This window comes from Chlorocebus sabaeus, chromosome 28 (assembly GCF_047675955.1).
Source record: "Chlorocebus sabaeus isolate Y175 chromosome 28, mChlSab1.0.hap1, whole genome shotgun sequence".
NCBI classification, from domain to species: Eukaryota; Metazoa; Chordata; class Mammalia; order Primates; family Cercopithecidae; genus Chlorocebus; species Chlorocebus sabaeus.
In genome coordinates this window covers 17577251-17604039 of record NC_132931.1, presented here as the reverse complement: position 1 = coordinate 17604039, position 26789 = coordinate 17577251, and the positions used below count along the sequence as shown (strand labels likewise).

The 26789-nt window shown below is 46.4% G+C and overlaps 1 protein-coding gene across 4 annotated transcripts in view; it reads left to right on the top strand.

Moving 5' to 3' along the window:
- SDK1 (sidekick cell adhesion molecule 1) overlaps positions 1 to 26789 on the top strand; it is a 972135-nt gene that overhangs the window by 762945 nt on the left and 182401 nt on the right. For all 4 annotated transcript variants that reach the window (XM_008018820.3, XM_073012858.1, XM_073012857.1 and 1 more), the window contains exons 20-22: positions 11516 to 11614; positions 20859 to 21050; positions 23276 to 23397. In XM_008018820.3, coding sequence (XP_008017011.3) covers positions 11516 to 11614; positions 20859 to 21050; positions 23276 to 23397 — 413 coding nt within the window. The remainder of the gene's footprint in view (positions 1 to 11515; positions 11615 to 20858; positions 21051 to 23275; positions 23398 to 26789) is intronic.

Sequence of the window (26789 nt, the reverse complement as noted above, 5' to 3'; positions counted from 1 at the left end):
ATTCACAGATCTGATTTGGGTTTCTCCAGTTTTGTTTTTTCTCTTTTGTGCATATGTGTGGGTTTAGTCCTGTCCAGTTTGTCACATGTGTAGGTTTGTGTATCTACCACGATAATCAAGATCTTGAACGTTTCCAAGGCCACAAAAATCATCTGGGTTCCTTTATAGCCACACCCACCTTCCTGCGGCTCTTCCTTTCTAACCTGTATGCCTTTCATTTCCTTTTCTTGCATGCTTTGCATGTCTAGGATTTCTAGTGCTATGCTGAATAAGAGTGATGAGACCAGACATCCTTGCCTGCTTCTCACCTGAGAGGGAAAACCCTCAGCGGTTCACTGTTAAGGATGATTTTTTTATCAAATTGAAGTTATTCCTCACTATTACTAATTGGTTGAGAGTTTTTGACATGGATAAATCTTACTTCTGTTCATGTGCTCTTATTGCATCATTTGACAAGATCATCTGGTTTTTCTTCTTAGCTTGTTGATACGTTAGATTATATTGACTGATTTGCAAATGTCAAACCAGCTTTGTGTACCTAAATTCCACTTGGTCACGGTTTATAATTCTTTTCGTATGCTGTTGGATTCACTTTGCTAGTTCTTGGTGGAGGACTTTTGCATGTAAGTTCATGAGAGATATTAATCTGTAGTTGTCTTTTTGTGTGTGTTATCTTTGTCTGGTGTTGGTGTCAGAGTCATGTGGTCTCATAATATATGTTTGGAAGTATTCCCACTTCTTCTGTGTTCTGGAAGGGATTGTGTAAAATTGGTGTCAATTTCTCTTTAAGTGTTTGGTAGAATTTTCCAGTGAAACTCTCTGGGACTGAGGACTTCTTTTTAGGAAGGCTTTTAATATTATAGGGCTGGGCGCGGTGGCTTACGCCCATAATCCCAGCACTTTGGGAGGCCGAGACAGGCAGATCACGAGGTCAGGAGATTGAGACCATCCTGGCTAACACAGTGAAACCCCATCTCTACTAAAAAATACAAAAAAATTAGCCAGGTGTGGTGGTGGGCACCTGTAGTCCCAGCTGCTTGGGAGGCTGAGGCAGGAGAATGGCATGAACCTGGGAGGTGGAGCTTGCAATGAGCCAAGATCGTGCCACTGCACTCCAGCCTGGGTGACAGAGTGAGACTCTGTCTCAAAAAAAAAAAAAAAAAAAAAAATTCCATTTATAAATGGTTTTAGGACTATTCAGGTTGTCTGTTTCATCTTGGCTGAGTTTTGAGAGTTGGTGGTTTTCAAGGAGTTGATCCTCTAAGAGTTCAGATTTGTGAGTATGAAAATGTTTGCAGTAACACTTTCTTAACGGCTGCAGGATCTGTAGTGATGTCCTGTTTTTTATTCCTGATATTGACAATTGGCATCTTCTGGCTTTTTCATGTTGTCATTCTTACTGGAGGTTCATCAATTTTATTGCTTGTTGTTTTTTGGTTTTTGTTGTTGTTGTTGTTGTTTTGCTGTTGTTGTTGTTGTTTTTGTTTTTTGTTTTTTTTAGAACCAGCCTCTTGTTCCAGGTCTCCTCTTCTTCATGGTCTTCTTCATTTTCAACTTTATTGATTTCTACTCTTTATTATTTCCTTCCTCTGCTTGCTTTGAGTGTATTTTGCTCTCCCTTTTCTGCTTTCTTGAGGTAGCCATGTTGGTTATTGGTTGAAGGCCTTTCCTTGTTTCCAGTGTGAATGTTTAGTGCTGTACATTTCTGCCTCCATGCTGCTTTAGCTGCATCCCACATGTTTTGACACTCTGTGCTTTCATTTTCATCCAGTTCTCTGTATTTTTATTTCCTTTGAGATACTCTCTGTGACCCATGAATTAGTTGGAAGTATGCTATTCAATTTCCATGTGTTTGGAGATTCTATTGTCTTTCTGCTATTGATAATCTAATTTGATTCCATTTTGATCAGAGAACACACTTCATATAATTTTGGTTATTTTATATTTGTTGAAGTTTGTTTAATGGCCCAGGATATGGTCGATCTTGGTGAATGTTCAGTGAATGATTTTTTAAAAATGTCTATTTCTGCTTTTCAATTGTAAATTTTATGTCTTATCAGAGAAAACTGGAAATAATCTCAATTTTTTTTTTTTTAGAATTTTCTAACTGAATCATTTTTTGATAGGCAGGGAGCCTGTTTATCCTATTTAGCATAATAGCACGTCTTTGTAAATGTCAAATATCACATTAAAAGACTGAGGGTAGGGTTGAAGTCAGCTCTGTGGGGTGCAGCTTTTAAAAGGAAAGTTTGGAGCCTGGAATGAGAGGGGCTTCAGGGGCCACTTGACCACAGGCACCTGGTACTGGCCTCCTTCGTAAAGAAGAACCAGAACAGCAAGTAGGTAACCACACTTCAAACAGATCCAAGAGAAGCTGGAATTCAATAGAGAAGTGACAGGAAGCACCTATGGCAAGGAGGGAGGTGAGGCGTGGCAGCTCCTCCCGGACTGGGATCGGCTGGGAACCCAGAGAAGTTCCCCACTGTGGGAAAAGGGAAAGTGAGAGACCCCCGTGGTCCACATTCCCACCACAGACTCCTGCAATCCGAGCCACAGGAAAGCCCCTCAAAACTCACAGCCCTAAGACTCACATAGGGAGACTCACGGGGAGACTGTGTGATGTCCTGCTCCAGAGAGGGAGCCCACACTGTGCCCCACACGCCCGAGCCCTGACCAGCTACTGTGCAGTGCTGCTCGGACAGCCCAGCCCCACCAGACCATTCTGCCCTGAGTCCTGACAGACCATTCCACTCTGGGTCCCGACAGCCTCTGCATCTCCATATCCTGCAGGTCCACTGACAACCCCTGCCCACAGCCACCACCACTGCTGGCTGCTGCCACCAGAGGCAAAGCACAAGCCATTGGCAGTGATCCCCAGTGGTGGGGCTCCTGGGCATTTTCACTCACCTTGAGGACAGACTTCGCTTCCAGGCACCCTGAGGTCAGACTCTCCCACCCACAGCGGCCACCTGGGTCTGAAGCACACCTCCGCAGAAGCAGGGCCACAGTACAGTCACTGCCACCCCTACCAGGAGCCTGGGGGTCACCCCACCCCTGCTGACCACAGCCAGCAACTGCACACACCACCAGGAGTCCTGAGGACAGGCCTGCTCAGCTTCCTCTACCTCCCGAGGACAGGCCCACTCAGCTTGCTCTACCTCCCCAAGTATGAGCAACACCATCCAGGGCCCTGGGTTCACCCTGCGCTGTCCACCACTATCAGCACCTAAGCACTCCTCCTGGGGACCTGAGGACGGGCCCACCCAACCTGCTGTACCGTCACAGGTGGCACCCACTCCTACACACCACCCCTGGGCCTGGGGACTGGCCTGCTCAGCCTGTCACAGCCACCGGCAATACCAGTGCAGACTGCTAAGGAGCCAGGGCGTTATCCCACCACTGCTACTGTCACCGCCAACAGCATGCCTGCTGTCCAGTGTCCTGAGAACCCACCCACCTGCTTGGCCCCCCTGCAGCCATTGCCAGCACCTGAGCAACCCATCTAGGACACCAAGAATGAGCCTGTCTGGACCACCCTGGGACCTAAGGACAGGCACACTCAGCCCCCTGCTGCCACCACTGGGGCCCAAGGATTGGCCCACCTGGTGTCCCTGTCCCCAGCAAAATTTAACCAGAGCCTGTACTAACAGCCACACCCTAAGCGCTGAGGAAATCACAGACACCACTGATGGTGTTTACAGCCAAATAAATTATATGGAGACTACACTACTGCTTCATCCAGAATCAGAGCCAAAGTGCCCTACCCAATCAACACCATAGATACATCTTCAGGAAAAAGCCCTCCTTTATGAAAGCAAATCCAAAAAATTAGAAGAAGCAACTGTTACACCAGATGTGCAGATATCAACATAAGGACACAAGAAATGTGAAAATGCAAGGAAGTATAACACTTCCAGAGGAACACAGTAATTCTCCAGCAACAGATTCCAATGAAAAAGAAATTATGAAATACCAAAAAAAATTCAAAATAGTGATATTAAGGAATGTCAGATAAAAGAGACACAGATAAATAATATAAAATAATCCAAAAAACAATTCAATACATGAATGAGAAATTTACCAAAGAGATAAATATTATTAAAAAAACCCCAGATATCCAGGAACTAATTACTTCATTGACTGAAATTTAAAAATACAATGGTAAGCTTCAGCAGTAGACTAGATGAGACAGCAGAAGGAATTCCAGAATTTAAAGATGAACAAAGACTATGTGATATATGAGTCACTATAAAGCAATGAGTATTTGAATTTTTGATGTCTCAGAAGGTGAAAAGAAAACCAAAGGGATAGAAACCTGATTTAACAAAATAATGGCTGAAAACTTCCCAAGTCTAGCAAGAGATTTAGACATGCAGATACAGGAGGCTCAGAGATCCACAAATAAACAGATACAATTCAGAAAGGTCTTCTCCGTGGCACATTAGAGTCAAATTATCAAAAGTTAAAGACAGAATTCCAAAAACACCAAAAGAAAAGCATCTAGTCACTTATAAGAGAACCCCCATCAGACTAACAGTGGATTTATCAGCAGAAACCTTACTTGCCAAGAGAAAATGGAATGATGTATTCAAAGTACTGGGGAAAAAACTAACTTGTCAGCCAAGAGTACTATACACATAAAAGTTATCCTTCATAAATGAAAGAGAAATAAAGTATTTCCTAGATAAGTAAAAGCTGAGGGAATTCATCTCCACTGGACTGGCCCTACAAGAAATGCTTAATGAATTCCCACAGCTGAAGTGAAAGAACAATATCTACCAACATGAAAATGTACAAAAGTATAAAACCCATTGGTAGAGCAAACACACAAATAAGGAAGAGAAAGGACCCAAATGTTACCACTACAGAAAACCACCAAACCTCAAAAATGAACAATAAGAGAGAAAGAAGGGAACAAAGGATATATAAACCAACCAGAAATCAATTAATGACTAGAATAAGCCCTGACATATCAATAATAACCTTGAATTTAAATGGATTAAAGTATCCAAAAAGATAGACTGGCCAAATGGATAAAAACAAACAAACCATGACCCAACTATATGCTGTGTACAAGAAACTGAACTCACTCGTAAAGACACGTGTAGACTGAAAGTAAAGAGATGGAAAAAGATATTTTGTGCAAACAGAAACCAAAAGTGAACAGGAGTAGCCACACTTAGATAAAATACTTTAAGTAAAAAACAGTAAAAAGAGACAAAGAAGGTTATTGTGTAGTGATAAAGTTATCAATTCAGCAAGAGGATATAACAATTCTAAACATACATGGACCCAACACTGAAGCACTCAGATATATAAAGCAAATATTATTAGATTTACAGGGAGAGACGTCAATACAGTAATAGTTGGGGACTTTAACATCCCCCTCTCAGCATTAGACAGGTTATCTTGACAGAAAAATAACAAAGAAACATTGGATTTAAACTGCACTTTAGACTAAATGGGCCTAACAGACATTTACAGAACATTTCATCTAATAGCTACAGAATGCACATTCTTTTCATCAGTACATGGAACATTCTCCAAGATAGACTATATATTAGGACATAAAACAAATCTCAACAACTTTTAAAAGACTGAAATTATATCAATGTCTTCTTAGACCACAATGGAATAAAACTGGAAATCAATAATGAGGAACTTTGCAATCTGTACAAATACATGGAAATTGAACAACATGCTCCTGAATGACCTTTGGGTCAAGGAAGAAATTAAGGAGGAAATTAAAAAATTTCTTGAAACAAATGAAAATCGAAGTACAACATACAAAAACCTATGGGATACAGCAGAAGTGGTGCTAAGAGCCTACAATAAATGCCTACATCACAAAAAAGTAGAAAGATTTCAAACAATCTAGTGATACACCTCATGGAACTAGAAAATCAAGGACAAAGCAAACCCAAAATTAGTAGAAGGAAAGAAATAATAAAGATCAGAGCAGAACTAAATGAAACAAAGACTTAAAAACAATACAAATCATTAAACAAAACTGGGTTTTAGGGAAGATAAACAAAATCAATAAACTGCTAGCTGGACTTAAGAAGAATAAAAGACAAATTACCTAAGTAAACAAAATCAGAAATGCAAAAGGAGGCATTATAACTGATACCACAGAAATACAAAATATCATTTGAGACTCTTTCAACTATACACTAACAAATTGGAAAACCTAGGAGAAATGGATAAATTCCTGAACACATACAACCTACCAAGATTGAATCAGAAGGAAACATAAAATCTGAACAGACTAATAATGGGTAATGAGATTGAATCAGTAATGTCTCCCAACAAGGAAAAACCCAGGGCCAAATAGTTTCACTGACAAATTCTGCCAAACTTTCAAGGAAGAACTAATACCAATTCTCCTCAAACTATTTCAAAAAATTAAAGAAGAGGAAATTATTTCTAACTCATTTTATGAGGCCAGTGTTACCCAGATACCAAAACCAGACAAGGACATAACAACAAAAAAACTACAGTCCATTATCCCTGATAAATATAGATGCAAAAGGCCTCAACAAAAATACTAGCAAACTGAATCCAACAGCAAATCAGAAAGATAATACACCATGCTCATGTGAGATTTATCCCAGGGATGCAAGGATGGTTCAACATACACATATCCATAAATGTGATACATCACTCCAACAGAATAAAGGACAAAAACCATATGATCATCTCAACAGCTGCATAAAAAGCATTTAATAAAATTCAACATCCCTTTATAATAAAAACTCTCAACAAACTAGGCATAGAAGGAACATACCTCAATATGATAAAGTCTATATATGAAAACCCCACAGCTAACATCACACTGAATGGGGAAAAGCTGAAATCCTTTCCTCTGATAACTGGAACAAGACAAAGATGCCCACAAAACCATCACACCTATTTGTAGTACTGGAAGTCCTACCACAGCAGTCAGGCAAAAGAAAGGAATAAAAGGCATCTAAATTGGAAAAGAGGAAGTCGGATTGTTCTCTTTGCAGATGACGTGATCTTATATCTAGACCAACCTAGACTCCACCAAAAAACTCCTATATCTGATAAATTCGGTAAGGTTGCAGGATACAAAAGCAATATACAAAATCAGTAGCATTTCTATACACCAATAATGAACTAGCTGAGAAAGAAATCAAGAAGTTGATTCCATTTACAATAGCTATAAAAGAAAAACATATCTAGGAATTAATTTAACCAAGGAGGTGAAAGATCTCTACAAAGAAAAATACAAAACATTGATGAAAGAAACTGAAGAAGACACAAATAAATGGAAAGACATCCCATGCTCATGAATCAGAAGAATTAACAGTATTAAAGTAACCATACTCCTCAAATGAATCTAATGACTCAGTGCAATCTCTATCAAAATACCAGTATCATTTTTTACAGAAATAGCAAAAAAAAAAAAAAAAAAAAAAAACCCTAAAATTCTTGTGGAACCCAAAAAGAGCCCAAATAGCCAAAGCAATCCATAGCAAAAATAACGAAACTGGAGGCATCACACTACCTGTCTTTGAAATATATGACAATCTATAATAACCAAAACAGCGTGGTATTGGCATTAACAAAAGACACATAGACCAACAGAAGAGAATAGACCCAGAAATATATTCACATGTTTACAACCAACTGATTTTTGATAAAGATGCCAGGACACCCTCTTCAATAATTGGTGCTAGGAAAATTTTGGATATCCATATGCAGAAGATTGAAACTAGACTCTTAACTCTCACCATTTAAAAAAATTAAGATGGATTAAGACTTAAATGTAACACTTGAAACTATAAAACTACTAAAATAAAACACAGGGAAACACTTCAGGACATTAGTGTAGGCAAAGATTTTTATGGCTAAGATCTCAAAAGCACAGGCAACAAAACCAAAAATAGACAAATGGGACTATATCTAACTAAAAAACTTCTGTACAGCAAAGGAAACAGTCAACAGAGTGAAGAGACAGCCTGTTGAATGGGAGAAAATATTTGCAGACTATTCATCTGGTAAGGGATTAATATGTAAAATATACAAAGAACTCAGCTCAACAGTTAAAAAAATCCCATTTAAAAAGTGGGCAAAGGACATGAATAAACATTTATCAAAAGCAGACATACAAATAGTCAGCGTGTCTATGAAAAAATGCCCAGTATCACTAATCATCAAGGAAATGCTAATCAAAACCACAATGAGATATCATTTTATCCCAGTCAGAATTGCTAGAATTAAAAAGACACAAAAAATTGCTGGCAATCACGTGGAGAACAGGGAACTCTGATACACTGTTGGTGATGATGTAAATTAGTACAGCCACAATGGAAAACAGTATAATTTTTCAAAAAACTAAAAATAGCCATGAGCCAGCAATCCCATTATTGGATGTTTATCCATAGGAAAGGAGTCAGTGCATCAAAGGATACCCATACCCCATGCTTACTGCAGCACCATTCACAGTAGCCAAGATATGGAATCAGCCCAAGCATCCGTCAGTGGACCAGTGGATAAAATGTGGTATATATACACAGTGGAATACTATTCAGCCACAAGAAAGAATGAAATCCTGTCATTTGCAGCAACATGGAGGGAACTGGAGGGTATTACATCAATGCCCTCAGGAAAACAAATATCACCAGTTCTCACTCATAAGTAGTAGCTTAAAAGGCCAATCTCATGGAGATAAGAGAGTAGAATGAAAGATACTAGAGGCTGGGAGGGGTGTGTCGGTGGAGCAGGGTGGTGGGGAAGAAACAGAGGTTAGTCGATGGGTATAAACATTCAGTTAAATAGAAGGAATAAGTTCCAATGCTCAATATCTCAGTAGGGTGACTACCGCTATGTGTACAATTATTATGTATCAATAAAAAAGAAAGTAAAGAAAGCTTTGGACTCTTGGGTGCTGGAGAAACGGCCTCCGTTTCTCTCTGGCTGATGGTGCTGTCCTAGTTCCACACCCAGCAGGCCTTCTTTCCCAAAGCTCCAAGGAAATGAGAATTTGTTGGGGGAGGGTGGCCGTAAAGAGGAAATAGAATCTAAATTTTAAGCTGAGACATCACCAGCTGGTTCCAGCAGAGCTAGAGGACAGCATCTTTGGGCAGGAATCCAGGAAGCAGAAACACTGAGAATATAAAAGGAGCAAAAAGCTTTCTTTCCTTCTCCATCGATTGAAAAAAAAAGAACAAGTCAGTTCAAAAATCCGTCAGAATGTCTTTCTGGAGGCTCACAATTGTGGGAGGATGAGATGGTCTTGACAGCCATTCTATTTTACCGTCTTCCACACTGGAAAAGTGAAATTTGTCAGAGCGTTTGAGCTTATCCGTGAAAAGTCTTTTCTAAGTTTCACCCAGATGATTGGGTGTTTTTTTTGTTGTTTTTTTTGTTTTGTTTTGTTTTGTTTTTGAGGCTGTTACCATGTTTAAAAAATTACAACTTGTGTTAGAAGGCTTTGTCCAAGTACCAACTGAGTTCTCGGTATGGAATTCACCCTAAAAATCTAATGTTTGTGCAAGTGAGGCTGGCAGTAGCCAGAACAGGGACTTTGCAGGGGTGAGGCTTCTCCGTAGGAATCCTGGACACTCTTTCAGGACAACTGACACCCTTGACTTCATGCTCTCCTATTTTAAGCTGAAAGACTTGCATTTTTTATTACTAAGAAGACCTGCATGTGGCGCCATCCAGCAGGTTCACTAGGGAAGTTGTATGGTGCAGAGCTTTCAGCAGGAGCCAGTGTTCCCTGCCTGGCATGGAGGGCGGACTCAACTGATACATGCAGAAACGGACAGAGTTCTCATCTCTTCTCCATTCTTCTTTTCCTCCCTTGTCCCCAGTTCTGCCTTCGAACTGCCCTTTCCTCCTGCCCTTTTCTCCTCCCTGGCTTTGTCACTTATGTTTCCCCTGAACAAGTATCTAGAGGGGTAAGCATGGGGGCATTGTCCAAGAGGAGGTGGGGCTGTGAACGGCAGGTGGGGAAGCAGAGCCAACCTGGGCAGCTGTGTTTGTGTTTGCTGCCGAGAGCAGTGGACGGAGGGGCACTTTCAGGCACTGCACAGGTGCCTGGCTTAGGGAATGGGAGTACACCATCTCTCTTCCCCTGATCCCTTCCCTCCATTTGATCGTAAGACGCCAGCACCCGCAAAAGCATTTCCTTTCCACCTGCTCCTCATGCTCTGCCCAGCAGCTATGGCTATAGAGGGACCATGGCAGGCTAGGGGCACATGGCAGGGCTTAGGAGTAACGGCATCTGGGAGAACATCACCGTCACGACATCCACCTATCTCCTCCAGATGGGCAGGCATCCTCTCCTCCCTCCCCGTCACCACGCAGTGTGGGCTGGCCCTGGTGGGACCCATGGGACCTGCTATGGGAGCAGTAAAAGGCTCTAAACCTAGGTGAGCTGGTGCGAGAGATGTGGGTCAGAACTGCCGAATGCACCTGCTGTCCAGCCAGCAGCAACTTGCTCTGGGGCCTGCTGTCCCTGAGTCGCAGGCAGGGGTCCACCTGCACGTGGGGCAGAGCTCTGCGCCTGTGGCCGCACGTCCTCAAGCAGTTTGCTTTGCTGAGCTTCACGTGCATCTTGGATTTTTAACTCACGTTTTAGACTCTCGGGTCTTTTCTATGGGGTGGCATCCTCTGATCCTAGGAATGACTTTATGTTCTGATGAGAAGTTCATCATCATAACAGCGGCTGATGACCATGGAGCATTTTCACGGTGCCCAGGACATCCTCGTGTTTTCATGTTCTATTACATTTTCTTCTCACAATGGTCTCGCCGAGTTATTTTTACTTTCCCCGTTTCACAGATGAACAGACTAAGGTGTTGAGAGAGTAATTGCATAGCCAGCAAAGCAGCTCAGCCAGGTCTGACACCCAGCTTGGACTCCAGCCTTCAAGCGTAACTCTGCAGCTCTGCCTGCCCGTGTTAGCAAGGGAGCCGCAGGGCACAGAAGCTCCTGGGAAAGGAATTTGTTTTTGCTGGGACTTTATCAGGCCACTGCCTTGCCCCTCTGGAATCCTTCAGGACCCTGAGTGGGGTTTGGAGCCTGGAATTCTGGACCAGGTTGGCAGGTGAACCTGCCCCTGGACGCAGGGTCTTGTTCTGACTTGCAGAAGGTTCCAGATGGCCCCCACACAAGCCAGACATGGGGCTGCATGCGCCATGGAGGAACTCAGAGGAGGCAGTTGCTCTTGAGGACCCAGCCAGCCTGGTGGTTCTAATCAGATGAGATCAAGGAGAAAGAGAGTGATGTGTGCATAAATCTCCTGCCGCCAGTAGCTTCAGTGTCGTGTGGCTGGGATGAAGCTGGAGAAAATAACGTATGCGGATGACAGCCAGGATGGCTTGAACGCCCTCCTTCCTTCTGCATTCCACTGAAGTCTCCTACAGGGTTTTGCAGCCCCAGCTCACCACTTTGCTTCCATACTTAGAACCTTCCCCACACATCTGATCACAAGTAAATTTGGGCTATTGTGTTAACAGATGACTTTGCTTTTAATTGGTAGAACCAGGAGCTGTGGGACATCTGAGTTTCACGGAGATTCTGGACACATCTCTCAAGGTCAGCTGGCAGGAGCCCCTGGAGAAAAATGGCATCATTACAGGTAAGTAGCCCTGTCTTCCAAGAAAGAAAAAGATAAGTTTGTCCTCACAAAAAGAAGTGGATATGACTTCAGACCAAACTGCTGACAGCATGGACCCGTGTCCATGGCCTTCTCGAGAGGAACTGAAATGTCTTCCTGGCCGTATGGCAGAGTCCCGGCGCTGGGACTGCTCCAGTGAGAGCCAGCCTGGTCTGGGGGTCTTTCACTGTGTGGGCAGCAGCTGTAGTTTGAGATCTATTCTCACGTCCAGAGTCTCTGACCAATGAGTCAGTCATGTTATGACTTATTTGTTCACATGGCGTGTGTCTCACTTAATTCTCATAGCAGCATGGTAAGGTCAATATCAATATTATGACCATTTTACAGATGAGGACTGAGGCCCCGAGAGGGTGGGTGACCTTTCCTTCATTCAGCAGACGGCACTGAGTGCTCCTGTGTGCAGCCAGCCTTCTCAGACACAGCCAGGTGGCGTGACTATGAGGCTCACATGCCCTGTGTCTCAGCCCTCGTCCCACAGCTGTGAGCCGCAAGGCCAGGATGAGATCTGGATCTTCTGACTCCAGATCCCATGTTCTGTCCCTTCCCCACCCTGCCCTCCAGTGAGAGCCCTGAGGAGACTGAGGCAGGTACTTTGGAGGAGGTTCTGAGCTGTGGGAGGGGCGGGAGCTGAGCCTTAGAGGCACCTAAGCAGTGAAATCTCCTCTCCTGGTTTGAGGGGTCTCTGTGGGAGACAGCTCACCTTTTTAGGGTTTTTAATGATTGTATGTATGTATGTATTGAGGCAGAGTCTCGCTCTGTCGCCCAGGCTGGAGTGCAGTGGCACGATCTCCGCTCACTGCAACCTCCGCCTCCCGGGTTCAAGCAGTTTTGCTGCCTCAGCCTCCCAAGTAGCTTGGATTACAGGTGTGCGCCATCATACCTGGCTAATTTTTGTATTTTTAGTAGAAATAGGGTTTTGCCATGTCAGCCAAGCTGGTCTTGAACTCCTGACCTCAAGTGATCCACCTGCCTCGGCCTCCCAAAGTGCTGGGATTACAGGCATGAGAAACCTTTTGGGTTAAAGCTTAATTTAAATCTTAGTTCAAAAAAAAATTCTTGGTTTGACAAAAACAGCATAGGCTTTAGCCTCAAATGAGGTGGGGCAGGGCCCCCCATTCCACTATTTTAGTCAACATGGGAGCCTCAGCAGACCTCTGGGGTCCTCAGTTCTGACTGGAGCTGTCAGGAGGATGAATTGAGAGAAGCTGTGTCAGTGGCTGCCCCACCGCCTGGCCCAGAGCAGCTCAACCTCCAACAGGCATCTTTTTTTCTTTTTCTTTTTTTTTTTTTTTTCTAAATATTACTGAAGATTTCTAGCAAGCCACTTAATCTTCTTCTTGGTCAGTTATATATGGGACTCTTCTACGTGAACCCTCTCTGGGGGCTTTGCCTGTGGCATCTCACGTCCCGGCAGGGGCTCCTGCGTGGGTATTTTGCAGCCGCGCCCCGAGGTTGAGTGAGTTGCCCATCCTGACGCGAGCGGTCAGTTCGGAGCTGAGCTGCGTCTCCACTCCATGGTGGCAGCGTTCTCAGCTGGCCGCGGGAGCTGTGGAATTCAAGTGCCTGATTGTTCTGTGAAGCAAGCTCACGTTCTCTGGGTGTGTCCTAGAAGCCTGTGCTGGGACTGTGCTGCCCAGAGACCAAGAGCCTCAGGTGGTCTGTCCCTGCTGCCGGGCTGCAGCGTTGGGAGCTGTTTCTTCTCTGCTCTGGTGTCCGGGATGACAATGGCAATGATGGCCCTGGCCACTTCCCCTGTGCTTCGCACCTTAACCTTGCAGGATCGCATTTTGCTTTCTCTGTAGCCCCACAAGGGGTGTCTTATAACCCAGGCCTGGCGATGACAAGGCTGAGGTTTAGGGTGGCGACGTCCCACAGTCACAGCCCGTGGGTATGTGTGCATTCTCTCCTCTGCAGTGTTGATGTGCCAGGGGTGAGGTTTGAACCATGCTCCGAACCCCACCGCAGAGGACGTTCATCTTCCCCATCCACAGTCCTCTTAGTGTCTCCGTAGTTTCTCAAAGCACCCTGAGGGCACAGAAATGCCTAATGGTTCTGTTTGTTAAGTAGTTAGATCCAAACAACTAAAGTGTTTATATGCTGACAATTAGAATTGCCATTTAAAAAATACTACACAGTAGTTGAAAGTAATAAAACTTGCATTTGTTTTTCCAGTGACCACAGTTAGTTCCTAATGAGATGCCTGCATCCGCCTCGTACTGCCCAGCCTCTCAGACCTTGGGACCAGATGGCCCCTCGTCACCCTCATTTCCCGGTTCACGTTGGTTTCCCGGCTGTACTCGTTTCCTTATTGCAACATCTGCCAAAAATTCTGCTTTGCAAAGATAGGATGTATCCAAGGGCACATGGCAGGCTCTGGCCTTGAAATGGAGCCCCCTCCAGCCAGAGGCTCACGTGTGTCCCGCTGGCATTGAGTGTCCTGTGCCTCCCTGCAGTGCTCCTGGGAGGTCACTGCAGCATCCCAGGGGCCCTGGGGCACAGTGGGAGACGATGTTCCTACAGTCACCTGTTTCTACACGGAACTCCTGCTACATAGCAAACCCAGTGCCAACCCCACCACTTCTAATCAGTAGAATCTCCTGTCATCATCTGTGCCAACCAGATCCCCTGATAGAGCAGTGTGCCCAGAGCCCATACCCAAGATCACCTTGGAGCCAGTGCCACCTCTCATCTTAACTTTTTTTTGTTGTTGAGATGGAGTCTCGCTCTGCAGCCCAGGTTGGAGTACAGTGGCACTGTCTCGGCTCACTACAACCTCTGCCTCCTGGGTTCAAGCAATCATCCTGCCTCCACCTCCCGAGTAGTTGGAACTACAGGCATGTGCCACCACGCCTGGCTAATTTTTGTGTTTTTAGTAGAGATGGGGTTTCACCACATTAGCCAGGATGGTCTCGATCTCCTGACCTCGTGATCCACCCACTTTGGCCTCCCAAAGTGTGGTGTGCCTCTTATAAGCATATAGCTGGACTTTGTGGGGTTTTTTATTTTTATTTTTTGTTTATTTGTTTTTTGAAATGCAATCTCTCTCTGTTGCCCAGGCTGGAGTGTAGTGGTGTGATCTTGGCTCACTGCAACATCCGCCTCCCGGTTCAAATGATTCTCCTGCCTTAGCCTCCCAAGTAGCTGGGATTACAGGCGTGCACCAACACACCTGGCTAATTTTTGTGTTTTTAGTAAAGACAGGGTTTCACCATGTTGGCCAGGCTGCTCTCGAACTCCTGACCTCAGGTGATCCACCTGCCTTGGCCTCTCAAAGTGCTGGGATTACAGACATGAGCCACCACGCCCGGCCTCACCTTAACTTTTAAAAAAAGTAAATTTATGAATCTGGCTCTGCCTTCCAAAAGCTTATCTTTTGAAATGCCCACTTCAGACAGTGTGAAAACTCCAGGAAAGTGGGAAAGTCACTGCTAGAATTGGACACGATCTGTTGTACATTCTGAAGTCGTCTAAGAATCGCAAGTGCTGAGTATGTACAATTAAAACAGCCTCCTGTTGCCTGGAGTGGAAGGAATTAAGCGAAGGCAGGGGGAACTGAGCAGGGGAGGCCACGATAGACTGCAGGAACCTAGTTTAGTTTAATCTTGCTTTAAACATTCAAAGGAAGGAAAAACAAACTACTGGGTGATTTTTAAAAGCTGAGCAGGAGGCTACCATTTGAAAGAAGAACACTTTCCAGTTCAGATCCCTCAGGGACCAATTCGGCGACTGGAATTAGAGCTCTGCTTACCACTGACCCAAGAAACGGGGCTGTCTGGGTAGGAAAGAAAGAATGCCCCTCTGTCCAGTTGCCTTTCAGGTCCGCAGTCGGCCATGTTTTGGAAATCTGGCGGAGACTCCGTGGTAGACAGTGTCCACACCGAAGGAATTCCTTTTACAGATACACACGTCAGCCCCTGCCCTGCCCTTTGTGAACACAGCACACTCTCCATTCCTGTTCTAAAGCCAAAAGAAAAAAATCCATGGGCATAATAATTCGTGTTGAGCCAACATTTCACGGCTAAGCGGTGGTTGCCAATACTTCCAATTTACGATCGTCTGTTTTGCCAGCTAATGGGGCTTCATGAACTCATTTTCGTATTTTATTTAAACAAATACCTGTAGTTACAAGCAGCGGTCTATGGTTTATGGTGGAGCTTGACTTGGAAGCTCGAGCTTTCCCGGGCTGGGTAGAGCCGGAGGCCTGAGTTTGGAGGCGCCTGTGCCTTGGGGGACAGCAAAGTTGCAGTGGGAGTGCCAGGCAGACTCTCTGTAGGTTCCTCTCGGTGGCCACGTTGTCCCCTTTTCTCTGTGTGTGGCCTGTGCATTTTCCATTCCTGCTCACACCGTAATGTGCCCCTTGTGTCACCAGAAGCTTCAGTGGACGCATGTAGCTCTTTGGAGGAGAAGGTCCTAGAGGAGGTGAGATCGGAGGTTATCACCTCACCAGCCCAGCGTCACCCTGTACCCGCAGTGATGCCCGCATCAGGGGAGCTCCCCCTGGCACCCACCAAGTAGACATAGTTTCCCCGTGGAACGTGCAGGCAGCACCATTCAATTCTATTCTGTGCTAAAGGCAGAGTGTTTCATTGAGGACAGCAAAAGAAAAACTGCATTCATGGGTAAACCTGGCTGCCACAAGCCAGTTTCCAGAAGCATTGGTGTGGCACCACCATGCTCTCAAAGGCTTCCTGCAAAGACTGCACCTGCTATTAAAGGTGGCTGCGGGAGCCCAGGATGACTGACGGCTTGGGCCTGGGCTCGGCACTGCTCTACGGGCCAGAGACGCCATTGGAAACGGTGGTTTATTAGCCCTGGTCTGTGGTGAGCACCCCCAGCCTCCGTTTTAATTCGAGGCCTGGAATGAGAAGAAGCATGGAGCAGGGGCGGCTGCGCCTGCCCGAGTAAATTGCCCATTGCGCGCTTATTGTAAATTTCAGCGTGCTCCACTCTCCCTCCGTAAACTCTGATTTATGAGGGCCAGGATGCAGACAGACAGTTTGTGATTGGATGCACTGCTCTCTTCTAGAGAATTTACTTCAGATCAACAGAAAATTATTTCTGAAGCTCCTCTGGCCATTAGTCTCAGTTAGGCAGCCATTGGGAGCAGGTAGGATGCCAAGCGGGAGGTACCCCTGCTCCTGGCTCCAGGCGCCTCTCTCCTCTCTCCTCTGGGAGCTGGAAGCAGAGGATGCATCCCCTGGCCAGCACTGCCCGAGCCCTCCACGCACCTCCCCCAAAAGCTGTTGTTCGTAAATTAGAGGACATCTTTCCCACCTCACGCCCACCGCTCTGTCTGTGCTCACGGACATCACACGTCTCGGGCCTGCACCATCTCCGCTGGCGTTACTCTGCAGATCAGCCTCTCTAGCTGTCCGTTTGGTTTTTGTTTGTATCCACAACCATTTGAGCACACCGTATTATCGATGTTGATCCTAATAAATCCCAGCAACGCTGCCCTTCCTGAAGACGCTGGAATTGCCGTGTTTCAGCTCTAGGTCGACAAGACGAACACGAGGGTGTGTTTTAGCTGATAAAGAACAGCTTTTAAACAAATAAAAATTTCTGGCAGGCAAGGTTGTAACATTAAACAAAGGCTCCTCTTCCCATAGGTTCAGAGTAGACCCCGAGGATCAAATTATTTTGCGATTGACCAGGCGTGACCCACCAAGGTCAGGGATGTCTTTCGGTTCCCTCGCACACATCAGGAGGAGGTGCTAGAGGAGGAGGCTCTTGAGAGGCAGGGTCTCATCCACTGTGAGAAACAGACTCACCCGTCCAAACCCAAAGGATGGACTCAGAGACCTGGAGAACAGCGAAAGTGGGACTTTTAATGACCGTCTTGCAAGATTGAGTGTCTGATGGGCCGGCACACCTAGCACCGTCACAACAAGCCACTTATTCCCTACTGTGCAGCTCCCTCCCCTGGTTCCTCACAGGCTGAGTGCTGTGGAGGTCACAGTCTTCCCGGGCATCACCCATTGGTTGTTGGGCAGGGGCTGTAAGTGTTTTCTTTAGGGTGGTCTTGTTGCATTTTGTTGCAGCCCACAATGCACTGCAATCCTAGTCAGCTCACAGTGCACAATCCTAGTCAGCTCAGGGGCTCTTCAGGTATATGTCTTATGACGTAAGTAGCTGGGCAAGCTGATAAGAATAGACGAAATGAGCTATCCTGCAGGATAGTAAACGTTCATCTTAGACTAAACTTCTTTGGTTCGGGTGGGGACAACTAAGGGGTGGGGGGAGGCTGACAAGCAGGCACTGGCGATTGAAGCAGGGGCCTGGTATATCCTGTTTCTTCTGTAGTTTACTGACCTAAGCAACTTTGTCTTGGAAATGGACCAGTATCCATTATTTCCTTCATCCACTGAGGACTGTCTGGGGTTCCAGCAAGTCCATGAAGCTTTCTGTGGCTTGGTTTCTTCCTCTGTGAAATAGGATAACAACAGTCCCAATTTCAAAGGTGTGTTGTGAGGGTTACATGAATGAATGGGGCAGGCTAGATGTCGTAGACATCAGGGCGGGCAGATGAGGGAAATGCTAAGATGTAAAGCGAGAGCAGGGCCTGGGTTGGGCGTGGTGGCTAACGGCTGTAATCCCAGCATTTTGGGAGGCTGCCATGGGAAAATCGCTTGATGCCAGGAGTTTGAGATAGCCTGGGCAACATAGTGAGACCCTCATCTCTACAAAAAATTTTAAAAGCTGGCCAGGCGTGGTGGCACGTGCCTGTAGTACCAGCTACTTGAGAGACTGAGGTGGGAGGATCACTTGAGTCGAGTGGTTCAAGGCTGCAGTGAGCCGTAATCAACCCACTGCACTCCAGGCTGGGCAACAGAGCAAGACTCTCTCTCTCTCTCTCTCTCTCTCCCCCCCCCCCTCCCCCCCCCATATATATATAAATAATTTTCTTAGTGGAATTATTGGTGAAATGCATTCATAATTTGACAAGAGAAGGTTGAATTGAATTGAGCACAGCAGGCTGACAGCTGTCGTCATTTTTCAGTTCATGCACCTGGTGCTGAGGTTACCAGAGCACCCGATAGGCCGTGTCCTAGTGAAGCGCACCCTGGTAGGGAGGGATAATATGTATTTTATTATTTATTCATTTATTTATTTATTTTATATAAAGTTAGGAAGGAAATGGGAGAAGGCAATGGTGAGTGGTTGGCCTGGGTAGTCAGCCTTCTCCCCTCTCCCTGGGAGGAGGAAAAGGAGGCCAGGACCCGAGAAGCAGCCAGATGCCTTTGATGAAGCCACCACAGAGGATGGTTTAGTGACCCTCCAGGGCCCAGGCAGGGACCCCAAAGACAGAGACGCCAGGCCGCCACACCACTCGGTGACAGCTCCAGGGATGGCAGGCGCTCAGAGGCTCTGGAGGCACCCAGCAGCCAGGCCGTCCCTCTGGTGGCCCTTGTTCCTTGGAGCTCCCGCTCTGTCAGCCCACATGGGGGTCCCCGATGCCCATGCACAGAAGCTGCCGGGCTCTTGGGGCCTGTGGGACAGCCAGAGGGAGCAGGTTCCAACATTAAATTTTTTTCAAAATAGTGAAGTCTCAAGATGCTGTCCTCTAAATTCTTGTTTCCCTGCAAGTGCAACTCATAGCTTTATTTATTGCTTTCATCAGAATGAGGAAGAAGTTTCAGCTGCCTCCAAGCGCTTCTATATCCCTGAGGTTATTGACTAAAAATAGGGAAGAGCAAGTGTTTTCAGCTGTTTTCTTTTGCGTGTGGACCTATGAGCTCTTTCTACCACTGTCTCCCTCTTTAAAAGACACTTTTAAGTGTTCTCTGGTCACATAAACTCCCCTCCACGGGGATTGATTGATTCAGGAACCAGTTGGGTCTTTTTTCTCCTTTTTTTTTTTTTTTTTTAAGACAAAGTCTCGCTCTGTGGCCCAGGCTGGAGTGCAGTGGCACAATCTCGGCTCACTGCAACCTCTACCTCCAGGGTTCAAGCAATTCCCATGCCTCAGCCTCCTGAGTAGCTGGGATTACAGGCGCCTGCCACCATGCACGGCTAATTTTTGTACTTTAATAGAGACGGGGTTTCACATGTTGGCCAGGCTGGTCTCCAACTGCTGACCTCAGGTGATCCACCCACCTTGGCCTCCCAGAGTGCTGGGATTACAGACATGAGCCACCACGCCCCGCGGGTTTCTTTTTCTCTAAGCCCCAAGTCACAGTGGAATCCCGGGTGGAATAAATTTTGATTGTGAGGCCCCACTGGACTGAAGAGAGTATAAGGGAAATCAGATGTATTAGAAAACAGGTTATTTGAAAAGGGGAGAGGCAGAACTAGAAGCAAAACTCACACACTCAGGCGAAAAGAAACTTTTCCACGCAAAGCGCTTTGCAAAATGGAAGAGTGATCTAGCAGTCATTTCGTAAAGGAAAAAGTAGAAGTGTTTCCATGAATTCGTTGCAACACAAGAACAAGCCATTGATTTAAGGTTCTGTGTAATAAAAATACCAGCTTCCAAAAATGAAACGATTGGCTGGGTACCATGGCTGTAATCCCAACACTGAGGGAGGCCGAGGCGGGAGGGTCTCTTGAGCCTAGGAGTTCCAGACCAGCCTGGGCAACAGGGGGAAACCCCATCTCTACAAAAAGTACAAAAGATTAGCCAGGCATGGTGGTGCACGCCTGTGGTCCCAGCTACTCAGGAGGCTGAGGTGGGAGGATGGATTGAGCCCAGGAGGTTGAGGCTGTAGTGAGCTATGATTGCACCATTGCACTTCAGCCTGGGCAGCAGACTCAAAAATAAATAAACAGATAGATACATACATACATAAAATTTTTTTAGTGGAGTTATTGGTGAAATGCATTCATAATTTGACAAGAGAAGGTTGAATTGAATTGAGCACAGCAGGCTGGCAGCTGTCGTCATTTTTCAGTTCATGCACCTGGTGCTGAGCTTACCAGAGCATCCGATAGGCCCCATCCTTGTGCAGCTCACCCTGGTAGGGAGGGATGGTTCCCTGTGGTGGGACCGTCACTCCCATAAGCAGGTTTGTGAGATCACAGTGGGCGCACAGAGGAAGGAGCCTTGACCTGTGTCGCATGTCAGTAGCACAGTGGCTCTGAGGCACCTTCAGTACATCCAGCCAAGCTCTCCATAGCTCCAAGCCTGCAAAGATGGTGCTATGGAATCCAGGTGAGCCCTTGGCCTTCAGGAGACCAATGCTGATCTGGTCCTGTCGCTTTCTAGGCTACCAGATCTCTTGGGAGGTGTACGGCAGGAACGACTCTCGTCTCACGCACACCCTGAACAGCACGACGCATGAGTACAAGATCCAAGGCCTCTCATCTCTCACCACCTACACCATCGATGTGGCTGCTGTGACTGCCGTGGGCGCTGGCCTGGTGACTTCTTCCACCATTTCCTCTGGAGTGCCCCCAGGTCAGTAAAATCGTGTGCGGTCCTCCTGGTGTTGGCTCTCTCTTGGAGATTCCTGAGGCTAGAAGTTGATGGACACTTTTAGGTGGAAGCCACTAAGTGCCTTGGAAAGGAGGAGTGGCCTCCTGCCAAGATACTGGAGGGTAAATGGGTGTTGACCCCACTTCAGCCTCATTCTCCACAGCATTCCACCGCGGCCTCACATCCCTTCTGTCTTCTCCTCCTGCTTTGGCCTCAGAACACACGTTGAAAGTGTTTAAAGCCAGTTCCCAATGCATATCTAAAATATTGTGAATACTTTCAAAACAGTAGTGATGATTCTATTAATCCATTTTCATGCTGCTGATAAAGACGTACCTGAGACTCGACCATTTACAAAAGAAAGAGGTTTAATGGACTGACAGTTCCACGTGGTCGGGAAGCCTCACAATCATGGCAGAAGGCAAGGGGGAGCAAGTCATGTGTTACATGGATGGCAGCAGGCAAAGAGAGAGCCCGTACAGGGAAACTCCCGTTTTTAAAACCCACAGACCTTGTGAGACTTATTCAGTATCGCGAGAACAGCACAGGCCCCCGTGATTTGATTACCTCCCACCGGGTTCCTCTCATGACACGTGGGAATTGTGGGAGTTATATTTCAAGATGATATTTGAGCGGGGACACAGTCAAACCATATCAGCGATGATGGCGTGTGGTTTAATTGGTTAAAAATGGGTATATACAGCGACCAAGGTTAACACTGGAAGCACATCTGTGTGCAAGTTGCCAGGGTTTTCCTGAGATGTCTTGGACATTGTTCATCCAGGGCAGGGAAATGGGTTAGCTGACCTCCGGAAGGCTGTGCTTCCAGAAACACTGTGATCCACACTACGTCTGGAGCCACAGAGTGGAGTGTTAGAGGGGAAACTGAGGCCTGGCTGCTTTGGCCAAACCCCTGATAACCAAGGTGCAGGGAGGCACTGGAGTTGCCATTCCTTCATTGCCAAAGCTGAATGCTTGTAGCTGGAGAGGGGTCCTAAAGCTTTGCCCACTCATCCTAGGTAGTGGCTGGAGGCAAATCAGATGGAGAGGACTGCTTTGGGGACGCCGTGTTCTCTTTACTGTGCTTGAAGTTTATCGCCATTAATGATTGAAGAACCATTTAAAAATCCGGAGCACTGAGAAATAGAAAGGAAAGAGCCCACTTGTCCTTCGATTTAAACATTTTCTATTTCAAATTCATTAAAAACTAGATGTGGAAAGGACCCTTGAGATCCTACAGACCCTGCCCCTGCCAATACTGAATCGATCACCAAAATAGTTTCATTGTCCCTGTGCAAGACCTGGTTTCAAACACCCCAAGCAACAGCAAATGAGGAAAGCATTCCTCAGAGACAGTGCGGTCTGAAAGCTGCACTAGTCTTGCATTTTTCTTTTCTTTTTTTTTTCTCTCCCCATTTTAGCCCCTTATCTTTCTCTAGAGTATTTTGCATGGCACAGTAATCTAAAAGCTCTCACTCTGAACTCACAGTGCTACAGTTCCGAGTGGGAGATGCTCTCTGGGGAGTGGCATCTGAAGGGTCTCTCATGTAGGAGTAGGCTTGAGCCACGGGCACCCTCAACGGGAGGCTCATTCAGAACCCACCTTCCACCTTATCCAGTTACCCAAGCAACTGAACACAGGCAGAGTGAGGAGAATTCTGCCCTTGCCCGAGAATGTGGTCGTCTTGGAAACCAGACCCAAGAAGCCTAAGGCTCAAGACCTGATCCTGAGCAGGTGCCACGCTACCTGGGAGCAACCCTGGGCTTGTGCACTCTTCCCTCCACCCCTCTGAGGCCGCAGTCATTATGAAAGGAAGTGCGGCCATTCGTTCTTTGTGTGGTTTCAGGAGCCAGGAAGGATTACATTCTTTCATCCTTGCCTCATTCAGCCAGCATCTGTTAATTACCTACAAAGCACAGAGGTGTGTAAGGCATGACACGTCCCTTCAGAGTTTCTCATCCAGGAGGCCGTGTTCGCAGTGTGTCTCCTGAAGTCCACCGGGTCAGCCTATTAAAGCAAAAACCACGTACTGATCATGCCTCTGGGGAAGCTGTGCTGCTTCTCACCTTCATGCTTTTGAGAACAAATCCTTGTTTGGTGTTGAATGGTGTCGAAACTGTTTACTTTTAAAGCTGACACGTTTGATACCTTTCCTAAGCTGTGATGGACTGTAAATCTCTCCCTTTCCTCCCTGGTTCCTCTCTAGACCTTCCTGGTGCCCCATCCAACCTGGTCATTTCCAACATCAGCCCTCGCTCCGCCACCCTTCAGTTCCGGCCAGGCTATGACGGGAAAACGTCCATCTCCAGGTGGATTGTCGAGGGGCAGGTACGTGTGCCGTTAGACCGGGAGCCGGCATTTCCAAAGAGCAGTGTTGGGGCCTGTGAGTGAGTGGCACCCCTGCAGATGATGGCATGGGGGTACAGGGGAGATGGGCATGCTTGGAGTGGGAGAAGCAGGGGCTGGAGATGGCCCAGATAGCAGGGTAAAATGTCGGAAGACAAAGAACAAGATGTCAGCCTGGGGTCCTACCAGGTGATAAGACAAGAATAACAAGGGTTAAAATGGAAGTTGTGATTCAAAATAGGTACCCAAAATTGGATAGCGTTGTTGATTGAGTTTTTAAAAATTCTGTATCACAATTAGCTACTAAATATACTAATAGGATTAATTGCTTGGTACAGCTTGTGTGTCATTAGCTATGCATTCATTCAACAATATTTTTAGAGACGATTGTTCTATCTGCAGGCACTATTCTGGGCATGGGGGCTCTTGCAGTAGACAAAGCTGGCTGAGTTTCTGCTGTCGAGGAGAAAAGTGCCGTCTGGGGAAGAAAGACCTCCAGCTGTGGGAAAGCTGTTATATTTGAGGGACAGCAAGGAGGGCGAGTGCTGGAGGGAGGGGAGCAAGCCCTGGGGTTGCAGGGAGCAAGTCTGGGGAGAGCGAGGGGTGGGTTCCACAGGACCTCAGAGAGTGGACTCCCCCAAGAGACTTCTGGTCTGACTCCAGCTGTGCAAGTGCTGCAGCACGCAGAGGTCCAGGACAGCGCCGGGCTTGAATAGGATCACGCTGGCACTGGTGAAACCATGCAATCTGCCAGTTCCATGTTCCAATGAAAGCAGGAGGAAAAAGATGAAGGGCCAAATTATGAGGAGTAGTAAAGTTTCAAGATAGTTATTATCTGTAGTAAAATCCTTGTGGTTTTCATGACTGTACTTGTACTATATTGCAAGACAATCCACTCCTGGAAATTGGCCATAAATTAGGGAACAAATCCTATCTACCTCTTCAAAAGTTTCATTAAGCAAACATTTCTGAAAATCTAGGGAGGATCCTGAAGGCGCAAACCATCTGGATGGGACTGACCCACAAATGGGGCTGGAACAATTATTTACTTAGCAAAAATCGCAGTAGAGCCCCACCTCACATCAAATTAAGAAAATCAGTCCTCAGCCAGTGAAGAAGACTCAATTGATGAAAGCAACTTTAAAACGCTTAAGATTAACTATAGGACAAGAATCACCATGTCTCATGAAAACCAAGTCTAGTAATTAAAATCCATCAGCAGAAGGCAATACTTTTAGGCCCACAGGAGCACACGCTGTGGTCTTCGGTGTCTGACAATGCCATGTAGCTGAGGCCAGGAAGCAGCGCTCATCGCGGGCTTTAGAATGTGGTGTTATGCTAGGGCTGGGTGGGCCCCAGCGACAGAAATGCCAGCGTTTTCAGGGCTCAACATACAAGAGCTCATTTGTGCATCCAGGCAGGCCTGGGAGTGGACGACGCTCCTTTTGCCCATGTTCCGTTGCCCAGAACTTGGTCATGTGGCCCGGTGTTGCTGCAGGAGAGTCTGGGAGTGTGGTGTTTCAGCTCACCTGGGAGGGAAAGACGTGGAGTGATGTGGGGACCCTCGGCACAGTTTCTCGGCCACAGCATCCTGGCTTTATGTCATAAAAGCCTGTTTGTTTGTTTATTTGTTTATTTTTGAGACAGAGTCTTGCTCTGTCGCCAGGCTGGAGTGCAGTGGCGCCATCTCGGCTCACTGCAACCTCCGTCTCCCAGGTTCAGGCAGTTACCCTGCCTCAGCCTCCCAGGTAGCTGGGACTACAGGCGCCCGCCACCATGCCCGGCTAAGTTTTTGTATTTTAGTAGAGACGGGGTTTCACCGTGTTAGCCAGGATGGTCTCAATCTCCTGACCTCGTGTTCTGCCGGCCTTGGCCTCCCAAAGTGCTGGGATTACAGGCATGAGTCACCGCGCCTGACCTCTAAAGAGGTTTTACATTTTTAATGTAAAACATCTTAAATATATGCAAAAGGAAGGAGAATAGTAGAGTAAGCCCCCGGTACCCATCAGCGAAAGTCAATGATCCTCCAGATTTCCCCACATCCATCCACCCCTGCTTTTTTATTGGCGTATTTTGAAACATATTTCAGACCACATATCACTTTGCCCCCATACGTGTCACACGTGTGTTTAAAATACCTGTTCACATGCCAATATGGATGAATTTCACAGGCATAATGTTTAGCAAAAGAAAAACCAGACCCCTACCTGGAGCATATACTGTGTGATTCCATTTATAGAATGTTCCAGAACAGGAAGAAGTACTCTTTGGTGCTGGAATTTGGGTTTTCCTGGGACCCCCGTGGTTACTTACCATGGGGGTGACAGTGACTGGGAGGGGTCCACCTGAGGAGAAGGGTGTCTGGAATGGCAGGAGTGCTGTCTTTTGATCTGTATCAGGGCTAGATGTGTGTGCTTATTTTGTGTATACACCAGTGGTCTATGAGCTTGCCTGTGTGTCTTACTTCAGTGAAAAATTTGGCCAGGCACAGTGGCCCACACCTGTAATGCAGCACTTTAGGAGACGAAGGCAGTGGGTCACCTGAGGTTGGGAGTTCGAGGTCAGCCTGGCCAACATGTGAAACCCCATCTCTACAAAAGATGCAAAAATTAGCTGGGTATGGTGGCACACGTCTGTAATCCCACCTACTCAGGAGGCTGAGGCAGGAGAATCGCTTGAACCCGGGAGGTGGAGGTAGCAGTGAGCCCAGATCATGCCACTGTACTCCAGCCTGGATGACAAAGCAAGACTCTGTGTCTCCAAAAAAAAAAAAAAAAACTTTACATGAAAATATGGGTATCTTCTCTCATTCCACTGTCACACCTGATAAAATTATTGTTACTGTTTTTTTGAGATAGGATCTTACTCTGTCACCCAGGCAGGAGTGAAGTGGTGTGATCTCAGCTCACTACAACCTCTGCCTCCTGGGCTCAGGCAATCCTCCCATCTCAGCCTCCTGAGTAGCTAGGACCACAGGCATGCGCCACCACGCCAGCTAACTTTTTATGTTTTTGGTAGAGACAGGGTTTTGCCGTGTTGCCCCGACTGGGTCTTGAACTCCTGAATTCAGGTGATCTGTCAGCTTCAGCCTCCCAGAGTGCTGGGATTATAGGCATGAGCCACCGCGCCTGGCAATTTGAACATTTTGATATCATCTAATAATCAGTTCACACTCGGATTTCCCCAAATTTTCCAAAACACCTCTTTACAGTGGTTTTGATAAAAGTAGGATTCACATAAGGTTCACACTATTCATTTTGTTGTCATGTCTCTCAAATCATAGGAAAAAAAAACACCGTAAACAGCTTTATTGACATATTGTAATTGACATACAGTAAACTGCGTATATTTAAGGTGGACAGTTTGACGCTTGT